This window comes from Acomys russatus, chromosome 27, assembly GCF_903995435.1.
Source record: "Acomys russatus chromosome 27, mAcoRus1.1, whole genome shotgun sequence".
Classification (NCBI taxonomy): Eukaryota; Metazoa; Chordata; class Mammalia; order Rodentia; family Muridae; genus Acomys; species Acomys russatus.
In genome coordinates, this window is record NC_067163.1 from 4,874,740 (window position 1) to 4,891,922 (window position 17,183).

General features: G+C 46.0%; 1 protein-coding gene across 1 annotated transcript in view; it reads left to right on the forward strand.

Annotated features, from left to right (window-relative positions):
- The window catches only part of Myo16 (myosin XVI), a 373,810-nt gene that overhangs the window by 340,585 nt on the left and 16,042 nt on the right, over window positions 1-17,183 (forward strand). Inside the window, 1 exon segment of the mRNA XM_051169490.1 lies at window positions 8,309-8,400. Coding sequence (XP_051025447.1) covers window positions 8,309-8,400 — 92 coding nt within the window.

Below are 17,183 nucleotides of genomic sequence, written 5' to 3' on the forward strand. Positions count from 1 at the left end.
GGCGGCCAGAATGTGTTATACACATGTGTGAAATTGTCAAAGAACTAACTTAATGGTTGTATGTATTATATGTTCACATGCAAACACACACACACACACACACACACACACACACACACACACACACACACACTCACACCAAAATCCCAATAAGGAGCCCTGGGGGCGGGGGAGAGGAGAGAGAGAGAGAGAGAGAGAGAGAGAGAGAGAGAGAGAGAGAGAGAGAGAGAGAGAGAGTCCCCTCACTAGAGTCAGGGCTTGTCTCAGGGAGTACCTTGGCCCCCCAAGGATCTCACCATATTCTGGGCTTTACAGTAGCTACAGCTCTTCAGCTCGGACAATAAATAAATTAGAGAGGGAGGAAGGAAAGCAATTTTCCTTCAGCTAAATATTTCATTAATCTGTGTTTTTGTCAAAAATATCATCAAAAAATGAAAGCTACAGCTTGGAAAATGGTCATAAGTAGATCCGATGCAAGGTGACTCAGGTCTCCCAAAGCAATTTGCCAGGTGGAAGCCGATGAACTTTTACAAGCACCCTGAGTTTCTGGCCTTCTATATTTTGCCAGGACTATTAAAAGTGTTGGAGCCTCAATAAGCTTGTGCCCACTGAAGCAAGGGCACTGCCTGCAAATGAACTAATGAGTGCTATGCAGACAGCCAGAAAAATCTAGTCCTTAATGTTGCAGAGCTGAGCAATTTCCACATCCACACATGCAGCCTGTGACTTGCACGTGATCATGGTACCTCTAGAGATACCTCTAGAGAGGAACAATATTTTATTTGTGTGTGTGTGTGTGTGTGTGTGTGTGTGTGTGTAGGTGCCACCTGTGTGAAAGTACCTGTGGAGGCCAGAAGAGGACATCAGATCCTCTGAAACACAGTGTCATCCTGCCTAAGTTCAAACTCCATGTCCCATGCAACAGCATTCAACCATGGTACAAGTACTAAACCTTTCGCCTTCCAATTTTCTTTTGTTAAATGGGCATGATGCAGGGCTCTTCCAGGACATTTACAGGGAACCTATTAGAATGGGGCTAGCCCAGAGTTAGTGTTCAGTCCATAGTATCTATTTACAAGTTGTAAGCCCGTCAGCGTGGATGCTGGAAGCTGAGCTCAGGTCCTCTGAAAGAGAAGCAAGTGTTCTTAACCACTGAGCCATCTCTCCAGCCTGTAGGATGGATTTATCACGCCCCTACCCATAGTACAGTCAACGTCCATTCTAAATAAAGTCACCAGACGCAAGTAAACATTTAAAATAATTTAAAGTTCTGAGTGAGACAGAAATAGCACTGTTTTCTAGGAAATGGTTTCTTTGGAGTGCCAGGATCTGCATGCTACCTCTGTTTCCCAGAAATAATTACGTTTGCTCATTTGCTGAAATACAGTTATGTGTGGCTAATTATAGCGATCGCTTACTTTAATTGCCGTCCTTTTGCTGATGTGAACACAGACTTGGTTACTTTTTTTGTACTTAATTATTCCCTAGACTTGAGGCTATTTATCATTACATCCAGGAGCCGCCCTTGGCGTTAGAATGTTCCGGCTATATCAAACAAAAATATTGTAAATAAAATTATGTTTATTTTTGTGGCAAAGCAGAGATATAAAATTTTTGAATAGGACGGTTTATGACCAGTATGATTTTCTTTCTTGCTGCTCAATGAATATGCATTTTTATTGCTGAGCATCCTGGAAAAATGGCAACTAAAGATGGGGTTGTTCCATTTGAGTTTACATTGTCTCTCTTCTTCATGCGTGCATTCTATTCACTCATTTGTATAGTCTGGGTTGTCTGTGCCAATACAGGCTGGATGAGGGGAAGGACAGCTGATCCCATAACAGAACCGAGAGCTGTGCGTCGTCTGCTTTGTCTTGATCTGGGGCTATCAGGCCTAGTCACACAGTCATGCCTCAAGAACGGGAAGCTGGGAGGAGATTTCCATAAAATGTGCGTCAATACACACTCTCCGACTTTATTTCTGGTATTGTCCAGATTCTGTGGCATTCACGTTGCTGTCTAGTCCCAAGAGCCAGAGTGAAGCAAGCAGGAACTGCAGCCCTAGGCGCTGAGAAGCGCAGAGGTCGTTGGTAGGGAGAAAAGCCTCTTGCTTACCTGCCATGCCCTGGTCAGAGGTATTTTGAAGTCATGCTAAGTCATCTCTAATTTGGACTTTGTTTAATTAAGTGTTCTCTTACTGGTATTGGGAACTGAGGGCTATGCCTTACCGCTCTGTCCAGTGTGGCATCCTTCCTGGGGCTTAAGGCATCATCCTGACAGTATACAAACCCCAGATCTGACATGACAACACCCCAACCACAGGCGTGGCCCTAAAGTTCTTCCAATTTTCTCAACTTTAAAAAGGGATGATGTGTAGGCTTTGAATTTTTTTCCAAACCTACTTTATTTGGGGTTCTTTAATGCTTCTACCTCCCTTCCAACGCACCTACCCTAGACAGGAGAGGAAAGAGGTAATGGGGACAGGAGAAGTTGACCTTTTTATACTCAATCCCTTGGAGCAATTCCACTCTTCGTAGTCAGGGTTTCAGCAGACCCATTAAACAGCAAACCAGCAATCCAGCAAAGGTGACTGCAGCTGCAGCAGCCAGAACCCAGAGTCTCAAAGGGTTCTCGGGAGCCATTCTCTCTAGCAGTGTCTCAAAGCAGAGCAATGAACAACCAAACAATAGGAAATGGTGCCGAGAGGCTCAGCCTCTTGTTTTTGTGCTCACATACATACATACATACAAACATACATACATACATACATACATACATACATACATACAAACATACATACATCCTCTCAGAGTCCCTACTAGGGAGTTTATCAGTCGGCAAAGACCATGCCCCCTCAAGAGGCAGTTCCTCTTCTGGTGGACAAACACCGCGTGTCCTCTCACAAGTCTGTTTCACATCCCACACTTGGGATCAAAACAGAAACATGTTGACATCAACAGCAAAGATGCAAATGGCTGTGTCAGAACTTCTATAGGGAACCTGGTAGGGTGGTGCCAGCCCAGTTAGTGTTCGGTCAGCGGTACCCACTCACAAAATCTTAAAGGCTTTCTAAGTTTGCACGGAGAAGCCATGGGGGTTATATGTGAAATAGATGAGGAAGATGGTGAATTGAGTGTCCTGGACCATGCAGGATGCGACCCCGTAAACATCCAGGAGTGACCCACACACACACACCCAAGTGCATACCAAGCCTGGTCCAACGTGAGGAGAAACAGATTGGACAAGGCTGGAGTACACACAACTCCAGAGTCCAAGGGCTGGAAGGTTCCAAATCATATTCTACTTACTTAAGTCCAGAGTTGCTATAACAGTTTCTTGACCTCTGCTATTGTGAGTGGCAAACTAAGTTACTGTGATCACATGTGCATTTTGTTCGAATATTGAATGAAAATAAACATCTTTATTGCCTACTGGTCATTTCTGTCTTTTCTCTTTAGTTTTCTATGTGTGTTTATGACCTCCCACCCACCCCCAAATCTTGTTTGTAGGTCCTTTTGTTTTTATTTGTCGATGTTTTAGAGATAGCGCGACTTTTATTTAAAGTACTTCAGTATTTTGTAATGTTCTTTTATTTTAGTTTTTTGTTTAGTTTTTTGTTGTTGTTATTGTTTGTTGTTGTTGTTGTTGTTATTTCAAGACACGGTTTCTCTGTGTAGCCCTGGCTGTCCTGGACTCACTTTGTAGACCAGGCTGGCCTTGAATTCACAGAGATCTTCCTGCCCCTGTTTCCTGAGTGCTGAGATTAAAGGTGTGCACATCAATGCCCAGCTTGTTTTAGTTTATATCAGTTAAAGTATATATTTATTTTAGTGTTCTCAATTAGAGCTTTTAATCTATTTTGCCCAGCTTTGTTTGTGACTTTGGTAACATTTTTAGATAATTTGCCTTAAAAAGAGTCTTATTTCTCAGACAACCCCTAAACCTTGGGAGGATGGGAAAATATAGCTGTCCACTGCTGAGTTGGACACTTTGTAGATTCGTAGTCTCTGCACATTGTCTGGTTGTGAGTCTTCGTGGCAGGTACCATCTAGTTCAAGGACCCTTCTCTCATGAGAGATGAGCGATAGACCGATCTATGGGTGTAGCATCATGTCACTGGGAGTCGTGTCAGTACATTTTTAGCTGCATATAGCTGGTAGGTTTTCCCCTAAGACTGATGACCCATCTAGGCTGGCACACAAAGACTGTGAGGCCAGAGGAAATAGATGACGTCAAGGAGACAGGGTTTCCTGGACACAGCAGGGCAGCTGCACATGAGAACCCAGTGCAATTGCAGTAGCATGCACATCACCTGTACGAGACCTGTACGATCTCAAGCCACACAGACTGCCAGCGTGCAGATGCGAGGTGGACACAGAGCCGCATCCCCGGCTGAGCGGCTGTTTCATAGCTCCTGGGAGAGAAGGGTCGGTTATTTAATGGCATGACTCTTTTTACGTGTGCCACACTCCAGGGTGAAAGAATGCGAGTGGGCGTGGGGGGCGAACAAACGGACATAAAATCAGGAAACTGCGTGGGTAGGGAAGGAGAAGGTCAGAGCTGAGAGGAAGGGGGAGATGGGAGAATATGATTGAAACATGTATAAAATTCTTGAATAATCAAAAAATATCATTTTGTTGATATGTGCACACACATGTGCACACACACATGCGAACATACTCATACACAAACATGCGTACATGTGCTCGCTCACACACACACACACACACACACACACACACACACACACACACACATGCCTATAACCTCCTTTGCCTGTCAGGGTTCCTAGTAGCTCCTCAGCATCTCTGGCTCCCTTCTTGTGAGATTCTAGCAGAAGTGAAGTGTGTCCCCACCCCCACCCCACCCCCACTGCTAGCCACAACCTACACATCATCTCTGGTTCTCCTGTGGCCTTCCTCCTTACCTACCCTTACTCAGAGGAGACCCCTCTCCTGTTAGGCTCCCCTGTTCACCCCCCTCTGTCCTTACCAACCCTCACCTCTGTAAATACTCCCATCCCAGGCCCATCATGTCCTCATCAGCGGGAACTGCCCTTTCATGCAGGACTTTCATAGAATGTTGTCATCTCTGCTTAGAAGTCTTCGGTGTCACCAGTTGTCTGCAAAGCGCTGTGACAGACAGGCCCCACAAAAAGCTCTTAAAACCCTCTAACGTCTGGCTGACCTTCACCTTCCAGCACATTCTCTGGCTCTCTGAGATGAAGATGCCATTTTATGGGCTGTTCCTTATGCAGCCCTGGGCCTCCTGGTCTGTCTTGTCTGTGCTCTCAGCTGGGCCTGCAGTCCCCAGTTCACTTTACTATGATCTCCTCCCAGGCTCCCATGGCAGGAGGCTTTCTTGAACACCTTTCTCCATTGTGAACCCCTGCTTTCCTCAGACCCCACCCAGCAATACCTGCACTTTATGTCCCATGCTTCCCGTATGGCTATGTCAGAAATGGATTGCTCCTTAACTGTCTGCTGCACTGTGACTCCCTAGCTAGTGCTCACAGCTGAGCTGTAAGCACGCACAGACCCCGCATTCCATGCTGGGTGCATGCTTACATTCATTTGGGTAAACTGCTCTGACCTGTATTCCACAGAGGCAGCCGCCTCTCTGCCCTGGCTGTCCTAAGAAGCGTGTTGGCAAGTGTGCTCCATATGTCCCTTGCCGTCTCCTTGGTGGGACTCTCTGCTAGTTCCTGCGTGGAGGCCCTGGCTATTCTTTCCCAGCTCTGTGTCCATTCTCCTGTCTTCTAATTAAGTGTCAGCCCATTAAGCTGTGGGAGTCTCACCAGCGAGGCCTTTTTCTTTCTCCTTTACTGTGTTTCTATGCACCATGTTCAATGAATGCTCACAAGCATCTCTTCACCTTATCCACTGACTCTGGAAAGCACCTCTACTGCCTCCGTTCCGGATCTGTGATCATGGGCTAAAATGATCGTCCCTTAAGATTCCAGGAGCCAAGCTTCTAATTTATGAATTGCTCTTTTTTTGAAAGATAGAACACACTTCTTCTGCCTCTTGTCTCTTGTCTGAGAGCCACTGAGTGGAGTGGCTTGGGCGTGAAACACCTGAAGATAGGCTCACCCATTTGCACACTTGGTCCTGGCTGGCGGTGTGGCATGGGAAGGCTGTGGAACTGTTGGAGTTGGAACCTCCCCGGAGGAAATGGTTCAGTAGAAACAGGCTTTGGGGTTTCTGATCCCGGCTTCACTTCCTGTTCACTCTGTTTCCTGACCGCAGACTCAGCGTGACCAGTGAGCCTCCTCCCCCTGCCTCCGTGCCCCCACCACCACGATGGCCTCTCCCTCCCACCCCCACCACCATGATGGCCTCTCCCTCCCGCCCCCACCACCACGATGGCCTCTCCCTCCCTAGAACTGAGAACCAAACCAAACACTCCCCTCTTAAGTGTCTTCTGCAGTTTAGTCTATCGCAGCAGCAGACATTACCAGGATGATTGTCCTACCTTATCCTTGGCCCTTTGTACCCATCTCCATCCCTCATCCCTCATGCCCTTTTACCAGGAGAGTCTCTCTCTCTCTCCAGTTTGTGCCTTGTCTTAGACCTGCAGGCTCCTCTGCCCCTATCTAAGCTCTTGATTATGCCACACAATTGGCTGATGGGACCACACACCACTACCCATGTCCATTGCACCCTCTTTCTGTCCTGCTGATGGTCATCATCATTGTTGCTCATGATGAGGACCCTCAGTGATGGGGATAGTAGTCACCCACAGTCAGCCTTGTCATGATAAGTTTGTAACACTCTTTCTGGGAAAGCTGGAACAAATATATACTTACCTCGGATAGAAAAACTGAACTGATGGCAGACCGAAGTAATACCACCAAAATCCAACCTGAAAAACCAATGAGTTTATTGTGGTTACTTACAGGAGCAGGTATAAGTCATAAGTGGCTAAACCTCTGAAAGCCCACACCGTCAAAGCTGGAACTGTGGAGCTCTCTGTATGAACTGCAATCAGCTTAATATGTTAGAGATGTCCTCTCCTCAACAGTCCTTACTGCTTATATAACTTTGGAGATGGACAGCCTTGTGAATCTTCTGGTTAGCTTCAGGGACTTCCTGGAACTAGTGAGTTGTTGGCTTCCTGTGTCTTAACTAGTCTTTCTTTAGAACTTTCTGAGTCCTAAGGAGCTTCCCTCCAGGATGGAATGTTTCATATAGGAAGAAAATGCTGTACAAACATTGACAGGACCTTTTCACACAGAGGAATGTGCATATTTACCAAAAAGGCAGACTGGCCCGCCTCATGTTGATTGGACTCAGACATCCCTGAAGAACTGATGAACTCCTGTAATTGGAAAACTGCACAGTGATTTCCTAATGATTTTTAATTTAGGAATCATGTATATGTTTAATCAATTAAACTGTGCTAGTTAATTATGTTTCCAGAGGCGATGAGTAATTGCTTCAGCATTTAAAGTTCTCTGGGTTGAAGTCATTCCATCGGGCAGTTATTTCTCTTTTTATCTGTTCATGATTATTAATCAAGTCACTTGGGGCAGCACATGCCACCTCCATCACGATGGCTCTCAATCATTGTAGGAGAACAGATCTGTCCCCAAGGTGCATTTAATAATGTCTAAAATAATTTTGATTGTCATGAGTCAGGGTGCATCCAGTGAGCAAAGGCCAGGGAGGCTACTGTTTATGATGCACAGGACAGGCTTAGAACAGAGAATTATACAGACCCAAGTGCCACGGGTCAGAGATGGGCCTCTGCAGTGCAGGATAATGAAGAAAATCATCGGCTGCCTCACAGGATGTCTGTGTGCTTTGGGGGAGGGGTATGTGCATACTCTGGAGATCACTTTTACTTGGTCCTTGGCTGAGAGCTAGTAGAACGTGATTAGTGGGTTCACTTTCCTCACCACAGGGACTTTTGCAAACAAAACAAGCATCAGTCACGGTTTCCATGGCAGCCAGGTGCACTTCTGCCTCCTGTTTCTTCCGTCCCATGCTGCCCTGCAAGTGAGTTGGGAAAGAGCACCAGTCCTGTGCTTCTTTCTTCCTAGAGGTTCTTTGAGTAGTTTCCAGGCTCTAGGGAAGCACTTTCCATACCCTTCGTCACTTCTGCACTGTTCTGGCTGGCTGGCTGTTGTTTTCTCTCTGGTGGTATCTCTCCTCTTTTGCTTACTGAAACTGCAGTAGCTTAAGGTATTCACATCTGGCTGCAATATTTAATATTTAGTGAATATCCACTACTGCCTAATGCTTTGGTGCGCGGGATATGGCAGTGTCCGGTTACTAACCGCACCTCTGTGTGTTGACCTCCACAGGCTTACCTGAGGATGACGGCTGTTCAAGGCTGTGTCTGAGTGGCATGGGGACTTCATCATTCCAGAGACATCGGGAGAGTCACACCACGCAGGTAAGGACATCGTGTGCTCCTCCACGCAGCAGTGAGTGGAGCTGAGCCATGGTAGACGGCCCCCGAGTCATGACGATGGCTCTCCTCCCTGCACTGAGAACTCAGGTTGCTGTCACCTCTCTTTGTGGTATTTTGTCTGAACATCTCTCCCTCTTCATCTTAGCTGGCTGCGATTTTCTGCTTGGTTTGGAAAATAGAACAATGCCCCAAACAGCTGAAAGCTAGCATTGTCTTTAGCAGCGAATTATAGACACTGCTTTGCTGCGGTACTTTATGGTGTTGGCGGTGGCCTAAGACCTTCTGAAAATGATGGTGTTCTCTTTATTTGCCTTGGGTCAAAGTAGAAAGTGGCACAGGCTCGGAAATAACATCTGGGTGCTCTGAGTTCCTGCGGCACGCTGTTCCCTCCCAGAACCCCCAAGTTCTGCCTAATCAGCTTCACTTAAGATACAGTATGTGCGGCTTCCGAGATGGCTCTGCTGATGAAGTGTTTGTGCAAACACGAGGGCTCAAATTAGAGACCCAGGGCACAGCAGAAAGGATGGATGTTGTAGCACATGCTTGAACTTCCCTGTAGGAGAGACAGGGAGAGACAGGTCCAGCCAGCCTCGCCTTCTCACTGAGCTCTGGGCCAGTGCGGACTCAGCACCTGGTGAGGAACAACCCTGAGTTGACGTGTAGCCCCTGCACGCATGCTCACAAACACGCACGTGCACCTGCACACACATGTGCCTACATACACCTTTACACACATGCACGCACTCATAAGCACATAAACTTATAGACACACGTACAAACAAAAACACATGCAAGATAATGGCTGCTCATTGTGAGAACATGGTTTGGTTAAAAGTCTTGTGTGTATGAAACAACTGCACGTTCATGCACACCATTCGACCTTAGCTATCACACAGAAATGAAGATTATTCAGGAGAAGATAAAACGCAAAGGAATCCAGGACGAGGCAGTAGTGTCAAAATCAGGCCAGCTTTCAGAGACATATCTGAGGCCGTGCAGGTCCAGCCGCATTATGAGCTGAGATTTTTCTAAGTAACACCGATGAGGCGGTGTGAGAGGAAAAAAATCAATAATTTTAATCTTTAAAATAAATCTCTATAGTAGGCAATCTGCGGAAATCACTTGTACTGATCTATAGGTGCTGAAATGGAAAGAAAATGCTGATAGGTGGGGATAATAAATTGCCTTAATCTTGCCTGCGTTCCTGAGGGATGCATCGGCTCCACTCTGCAAGCACTGCGCATGCCCAGCACGAGGCAGTTCCCATGGCACCTCCCCTCCTGAGCAGGGGCTTCCTATGTCAGAGGTGAAGCCTCCGCATTGCATGCAGTAGGGGGCTGCCCACTGCCCACCCTCCCTGGCCTCTGGCTGCACTGTGTCCCTGGAGCAAAGGAGCTGCTCGGAAGCAGGTCCGCGAAGTGAGGGCCCTGGATCTTCCTGTTCACTCATGAGCTCAGCTAACAGAGCCCTGAGAAAGGTTTGGGGACTTGTTCCCATTTTCAAAGAGGCTTTTTCAAGCGTGAACTCCTTCCCTATCACCTCACCCTGTTTTTGCCGAACATGGAAATCCGGGGTGCTCTTCCTCGCTCTTGCTGACTGGGTGAGCTCAGCACTAGCAACAGATTCCTCAGGGCTGAAAAGCTGAGTTACGGACACTGGTTTAACTGCCACATGTCCCCGGGATTTATCTCTTCTCTGACATTTATAGAGGAAGTACGGACACAGCAAGGCATGCCGCCTTTTAGATTTTCTGCCAGAACAATTCCACGGGAATTGCATATAAAAGCGGTGCTGAACCTACGGGCCCTCCAGCAGTGGGTGTTAAAGAGAACCGCCAATTGAATCCCTGTCTGAGGACGTCTGTGCTTTTGTAATTAGTGTCAGCGGTGGCTTCTGTGACACCCATTTAATAAAGATAAAATGCGTTATAAGGAAGACAGAGAGTTGGTCATTTGCCAAGGGTCAGATGACGAGTTCACTGAGTTCAATGGCAAGTTAAGACCACATATCCTGCTTCTAAGGAGCTAAGTGTGAGCTGCCAAGAGGGAGGGGCATTGTCTCCCTCCCCACGCTCTTGAATTTTTGGTGAAGACCGCAGTGGACACTTGTGGTCTCCTTTGTTGGATGGCCTCCCTACGCCATCCCTCAGATACTTTGGCGAGTCTCAAGGAAGACACCTTTCTCTGCTTTCACAGCAAGGCGAGCACATGTGCGAGAGCTTGGGCTACTCTCAGCCATAGACAGAGTGCAAGAGACCTTAAACACAAGGCATGAAAAGCATAGATACAGCCACTTTTGAGGACTTCTGGGGCCACCAGAGGGACGTTCGAAGTCCGCTGTCCACTTGCCCAACCTCTTCCTTCAGACTTCCCAGACTTCTGCTTTCCCAGAGAGCCTTACGCACTGACCAAGTCCAGAGCTCATTTCTCATGCCTGCAAATGCATCTGACTGGCACTGAATTTATTGTTATTGGCCATAAAATCCATTTTCAAATATGTCTCTGGGCACTAAGTGTACAAAGTCCCTACGTTTATTCTTTTTGGTGTTGAGCACTGAATCCTGTTCGTTGGTGGAAAGCATGCATCCTACAACTATCTGTATTTCATGTGTGTGTCTGTGTGTATGTGTCTGTGTGTGTCTGTGTGCGTGTATGTGTCTGTGTGTGTGTCTGTGTGAGTGCCTGTGTATGTGTTTGTGTGTGTGTGTATGTGTGTGTGTGTGTGTGTGTGTGTGTGTTCGTGTGCATGCACATGAATGTGGAGGTCAAAGAAAAGCCTTAGCTGTCATTCCTTGGTGCTAGGCCAGCCAGTGAGCCTGTCCCTGCCTTCCCAGAGCTCTGGTCACAAGTGCCACTGTGCCCAACGTTTTCTTGTGGGTCAAAATTTGAACTCAGGTTCTTTTGCTTGCAAGGGAAATGTTCTGCCCTGTAGACACCTATGCATCGCTGTGTCTGTTGGTTTGTCAGTGTGTCCTGTCATGAGCCACAGCGGAATATCTGCACAGCCCTGGACATGAGTAACACCAGCAGTAAATTAGGGCAGACTCCCACACACTGACTCTTGGAGGATCTTGTAGATGCAGAGATAGAAATTGCTTAGGTTAAAGAGGCATTGCAGGCTTACTTGGGAATTAGATAGCATCTACAGGAATAATATGACATTTATCTATGTACATTTTATGATATTTTTAACAAAACAGAAACGTTTTATGACATTTGAGTAGCTTCTTTAATGTTTGTGCTACTTGGCATGATTCAGTCTCTTAGAATTTGAAGCTGGAGACTGGGGAGATGGCTCAGCAGTCAAGAGCACTGGCTGCTCTTCCAGGGGACCCGGGTTCAGTTGCCAGCACCCACATGACAGCTCACAACTGCCTGTAGCTCCAACTGCAGGGGATTTGGCACATTCACAGACATGCACGCAGGCAAAATGCCAATGTTTGTGAAATAAAAATAGACAAATCTTCAAAAAAGAAGAAGTTAAAGCTGGAGAGAAAGACTGAGCAGGGAGCACAATGCCAGTACCCCCAGCCCAGAATGATCCTCCCTCCCTCCCTGCCTCCCTCCCTCCCTCCCTCTCCTTCTCCTCTTCCTCCTCCTCCCCTGCCCTCCTCCTCCTCCTCCTCCTCCTCCTTCTTCTTTTTCTTCTTCTTCTTCTTCTTCTTCTTCTTCTTCTTCTTCTTTCTTCTTCTTCTTCTTCTTCTTCTTCTTCTTCTTTTTCTCTCTCTCTCTCTCTCTCTCTCTCTCTCTCTCTCTCTCTCTCTCTCTCCCCTCCACTAAGAATCCTCCTCCCCACAGTGAGCTCTCCCACAGATGAGCCAGGGGGCCCAGAGCCATCACAAGAATCCAGCATTTATACATACAGAGCACAGCATGGAGGTGTGCAGAAAGGATGGGAACAGAAGGAATAAACGTCACCGAGAGCCTGTTGTGAACCTTGGCCATGAACAGTCCTCCTACACATTGTTAAAGTGTCCACACTGGATACTGTTAGGAAGATGTCCCTTTTTTCCCTCCAACATGTTTTATTTGCATTCACATGCTCATTATGCACAAGTAGCCTTTTGGTTTCTCTCAGCCTCCGTCCCACAGTTATGCTGGGTGCTTTGTCATCTTTTATTTTCATGGTGGACACTTCCCTAGCATTTCAAAGAACATACAAAGTTATTGTGAGCATTGGTCATATCCAAATACCAGTCATAAGAGATCACTGATGATTTTTGATAAATGCGTTGCAGGCCAGCTTCCACAACCTCCATAAATACCTTGTCCACACTGACACAGCCGCTGGTGGAATACCAGACTGGGATCAATAGAAAATCGACCTAACCCAAGGAGCAAATTGTTACGTGGTTTGTTTTACCGAGCCATCAAAGATACCTTTTGTAATGTCATACATCAACAAAATTAAGAATAGCAGGCATTAAATAAATTCAATGTTTGCTTTCTATATTCATTATATTTGTGGTATGGACTGCTGGAAATTATTCTAGCACAGAATTGAAACTGTCGGATGAAATAAAGATACGTAGATGTCATTAGGGTGCTTTTAAAGCCCATGGCATAGACCAGAAACTAGATCAGTCTTACAGAAAGAGCTGCCTTCTTGCCTGTCTTTGTCATCTTGTCCCTCGTTGGTCTATCATCTGGTACCTATGTGCATATTTACCATCAGTCTTTCTTCCTGTCATCTATTATCTATCTGTCCATCTGTATACCTGTTTCTGTCTGGTTAACCATTTATTTCTCTGTGCTGCAAACAGAAGGACACACAGACTAGGAAATGCCGTCCCACATGCCAGCATTCAGGGAATCAGTATTCCACACTCATGACTTACACACTGTGTGTGAGAAATGAAGGCAGGGAATTATTCTGATGGTAAGAGTGAAATGGCAGGGCTGTCCTCAGGAGCAGACCAGGCCCTGCTTAGATAAGTAGAAATTTGAAAAAGCAAAAAAGTAAGTCCCGTGGTTTGTGTTTTTGCGTTGCTCTCCATGTGTGACCTGAATATAATAAAGTTCATAGTATTTTATATTTAAGATATTAATCATTTGTTACCAGTGACATGATCTCAGTTGTAAAAAAGAGTTACAAGGATGAGAAATCACACGTGAAAAGAAAAGCAGACCTTATGGTGTCTGCACACTGACCATCCTTTACAGAGAACAAGTAAGTGGTTAGCCACACATTGTGTGAGGAACAAGTGAAACCACCGAGCACACAGGCGTGTTGGTATGTAAATCCTAGCAAACGTAATTACAATATTGCTTACAGAAATTTATTAAAGTATTTAACTTAAAGGAGAGAAAAAATACCTAAATGAGTTGCAGAACTGTTAGCATGCAGGTATAGATTTTTCTTAAGATTATTTAATGGTAGGGTGTGGCATAGTGATCCAGCTTGATGTGTCGTGAATTAGAAGGAGGCTTCCTTCTCTGAAGTCAGTCCTGAGCAGCATCTGGACTCGAACATGCTAAGATGTAGAGGATTAGTTGACTCTAAAGGACCCAGTACCTAATTGGAATCTGAAAGAAATCAGAGTGTGTGTGTGTCTGTGTGCTTTGTGTGTCTGTCTGTGTGGTTTGTGTATGTGTGTGAGTGTATGTATGTATGGTTTGTGTATATGTATGAGTGTGTGTGTGTATGTGTGGTTTGTGTATGTGTGTGTGAGTGTGTGTGTGGTTTGTGTGTGTGTCTGTGTGGTTTGTATATGTAAGTGTGTGTGTGGTTTGTGTATGTGTGTATATGGTTTGTGTATGTGTGTGTGTGGTTTATGTGTGTGTGTGAGTGTGTGTGTGGTTTGTGTATGTGTGTGTGAGTATGTGTGGTTTGTGTGTGTGTGTATGGTTTGTGTGTGTGTGTGTGTGTGTGTGTGTGTGAGAGAGAGAGAGAGAGAGAGAGAGAGAGAGAGAGAGAGAGAGAGAGAGAGAGTGTGTGTATAGAAAGAGGCCAGAAGTCACTTTGGAGTCTTCCAGTATTGATCTCCACATTTTGTTGTTGGTTGGTTGTTTGTTTTAGTAAAGGTCTCTCTCTGGACCTAGAGTTGTTTTTGGCCAGCGTGCCCCAGAATCCACTTGTTTCCACCTGTCACTTGTGAAGTTGCAGACACATACAGCCATGCCTGGTTCTTACGAGCATGCTGTGGGTCTGAACTGAGACACAGAATGCACTTTACCCACTGGCCATATCCTCAGTCCATATTTATGATTTTTAAACAGATTTCATTTTGTTATTTTTTTTTTTTATGTGCTTTGGTGTTTTGCCTGCATGTGGGAAAATGTCTGAACTGGAGTTACAGAGAGTTGTGAGTTACCATGTGGGACCTGGGAATTGAACCCAGAGAGCCAGCGCTCTTAGCCACTGAGCCATATCTCCAGCCCCATATTTATGATTTTTAAAAATTGTGTTATGGGATATTATGGATTTGTTTTGTTTAACACACAGTGGTTGGCTAAAGCACAGCACTGTGATGTCTTAACATTTTGCTGTATTCGCTTCTGAGCCGTGTTTTTAGAGAAATCAATAATGGAGTTCTTGATCCCATCCCTCCTGCCAGGCCAGAGGTGACTCATCACTTTGAGGCCAGCAGAGTCCTCATCTGCAGTTGTACTTTGGCAACTAAATCCATAAGTCACGTGGTCCCCATAAAAGCAGCTGACACTGTGCATGCTTTCTCTGTAAATAAATACATCACTCCTACAGATGACTCTGCAGCTGTTTTTCTGGTTTGATTAACTAACTGATTGATTGATGTTTGCTGCCTCATTTTGATACGCTACTGTCTTTTTGATCTATCAACCTCAGAGTCAGCTGTCGGCTCAATGAGAAAGCAAGCATGAGAGTTGAGACACTCATGGCGACCCATGGAACTAGTGATCACAGGAGCACCATTGCACTTGTCAGCCCAACATGGCTTTTAGCTTTCCCCAGCAACCTTAGATGAAACAAACTAAAGGGGAGAGGAAGGATGTAGGGACACAGCTGTGCCCCTGCCCTAAGGTCAGGCTCACTGCCTGCCCACCAAGGATCTCAAGGTGAAAGAGTTCCACTGGTTGCTGCCTCTGTCCTGCAGATGTGCGCGGCTGCTTATTGCTGCCTGGTGTTTGTTGTGCCTTGGCTCTCAGTTCACCAACAATGCAGGGAGATGGTGATGTCTAGTGGCAAGGAACTACCACGTTTCAGGTCTGCTCAGCTTTGGCTTTTTCTCAAATCCAGTTTTTTAAGAAAATGTGGTCATAAAATTCCCGAGACCATGTTCACAATTTGACAACTTCGTAATGAAAACAGCATCCCAGATCTCGCTGTTACCAACCGTGCCGAGATGCACACCTGGCGTGTATCTCATTCATAATAGCGGGGAGAGACAGCTTACCAGGGTTCCCAGGAAGTGGAGGACTGAGGGTCTGTGCAGGCTATTGGTAATTACTCCCTAAAATGCTCAAATCTCTAAAAGTGTTCTCCAGTGGTAGATGCTTAGTTTAATGATTTTATTCTTGCCCAATATGATAAGTGTGACTTGAGTCAAGTTGTGGCCTTGTCTTCTTTTCCTGGTTGTTCCTGTTTTCATGGACCCCCAGATCTGTTCTTTCTTGTTTCCTGATTGATCATACACGTTTTAGAAATTCTTTACATATTCTAGGTAATGCTGCTTTTCCGTTTTGTGTGTGGACAGCATTTTACTTGTTCTGTAGTCCTGGCCAGTTAATCAGTAATGGGTCACCAGGTGGCTATCCACTGGTTATCTGTTGATTATCACTTGGCCAGCTACTGTTCCTCTTAAAAACAACAACAACGACAATGAAACAAAAAACAGCTGTTGATATTTCTAATAAAGACAGTGTCCTCAGTTTCCCTCCAAGCACTGCTTGCTTTATCCTGTGAACTTTCATACCTTTGTTTACATCTTGTTCCATTGAAAATATTCTCCAAGTCCCCTTGAGACTCCTGCTCTGGCAAGTGCTGCACACTCTGCAAATGTTCAGAGACTTCTGTGACCCGCTACTGGCTTCTGTTTGATCCTTCTCCAGTCTGAGAGTGGACCTTGTGTTATCTCCTCCATGCCTGTTCTTTGTTCTCCAGTCCCAGGGTATGGTGAGTATTAGTGAAGATCCCTGGTGGCCTGGAAGAAGGGGGGTATGCTCTGTGTGACTAAACAGAATCTCCCAGAAATAGCAGCCAGACCCGGCCACCAGGAGGGCTCAGCTCTGGCTTCTTCCTCACGTAGCCCCAGCTCTGATGGCAGCAGGACCACCTGCCTTTGTTTCCCTGGTTCTGCCTCCTGTACTAGCAGGTCTGACTTGGACCACGTGGGGTCAGCACAGTGCTCTTTTCCTCTTCACTCAGGACCCCTCCTTCTCGCAAGGTCTGCTTGTCTGGCAGTGGGCCAGCTGCTCCTTCACTCTTCTATCCTTGCCTGGAAGGTGTAGCTTTCCATCTTGTGAATTTTCTAAACAACTTCAATAAGACCCAAACCCTAGTCTACACAAGTCAATCCTTAAAGCACAATTAAGGGTGTGCGAGTGGATTCTCGGGGCCGTGAAACTACCATTCCAATTTACTTGGACAGCGTTCACCCTCCTGTAAAACAGCCATCTCATGGCTCAGAATACGTTTTGTTTCCTATCTAACACAGATGTGTTGCTGCTGGCATCGTTGGGGGGGTCTTAGTAATTTTTCTACAGCCAGGCAATCTTCTGACAGGCCGTCCACACTTCCTGTGGTTACTGATATGGCCGGCCTCAGGAGAACCTATTTTTGGTGTGTGT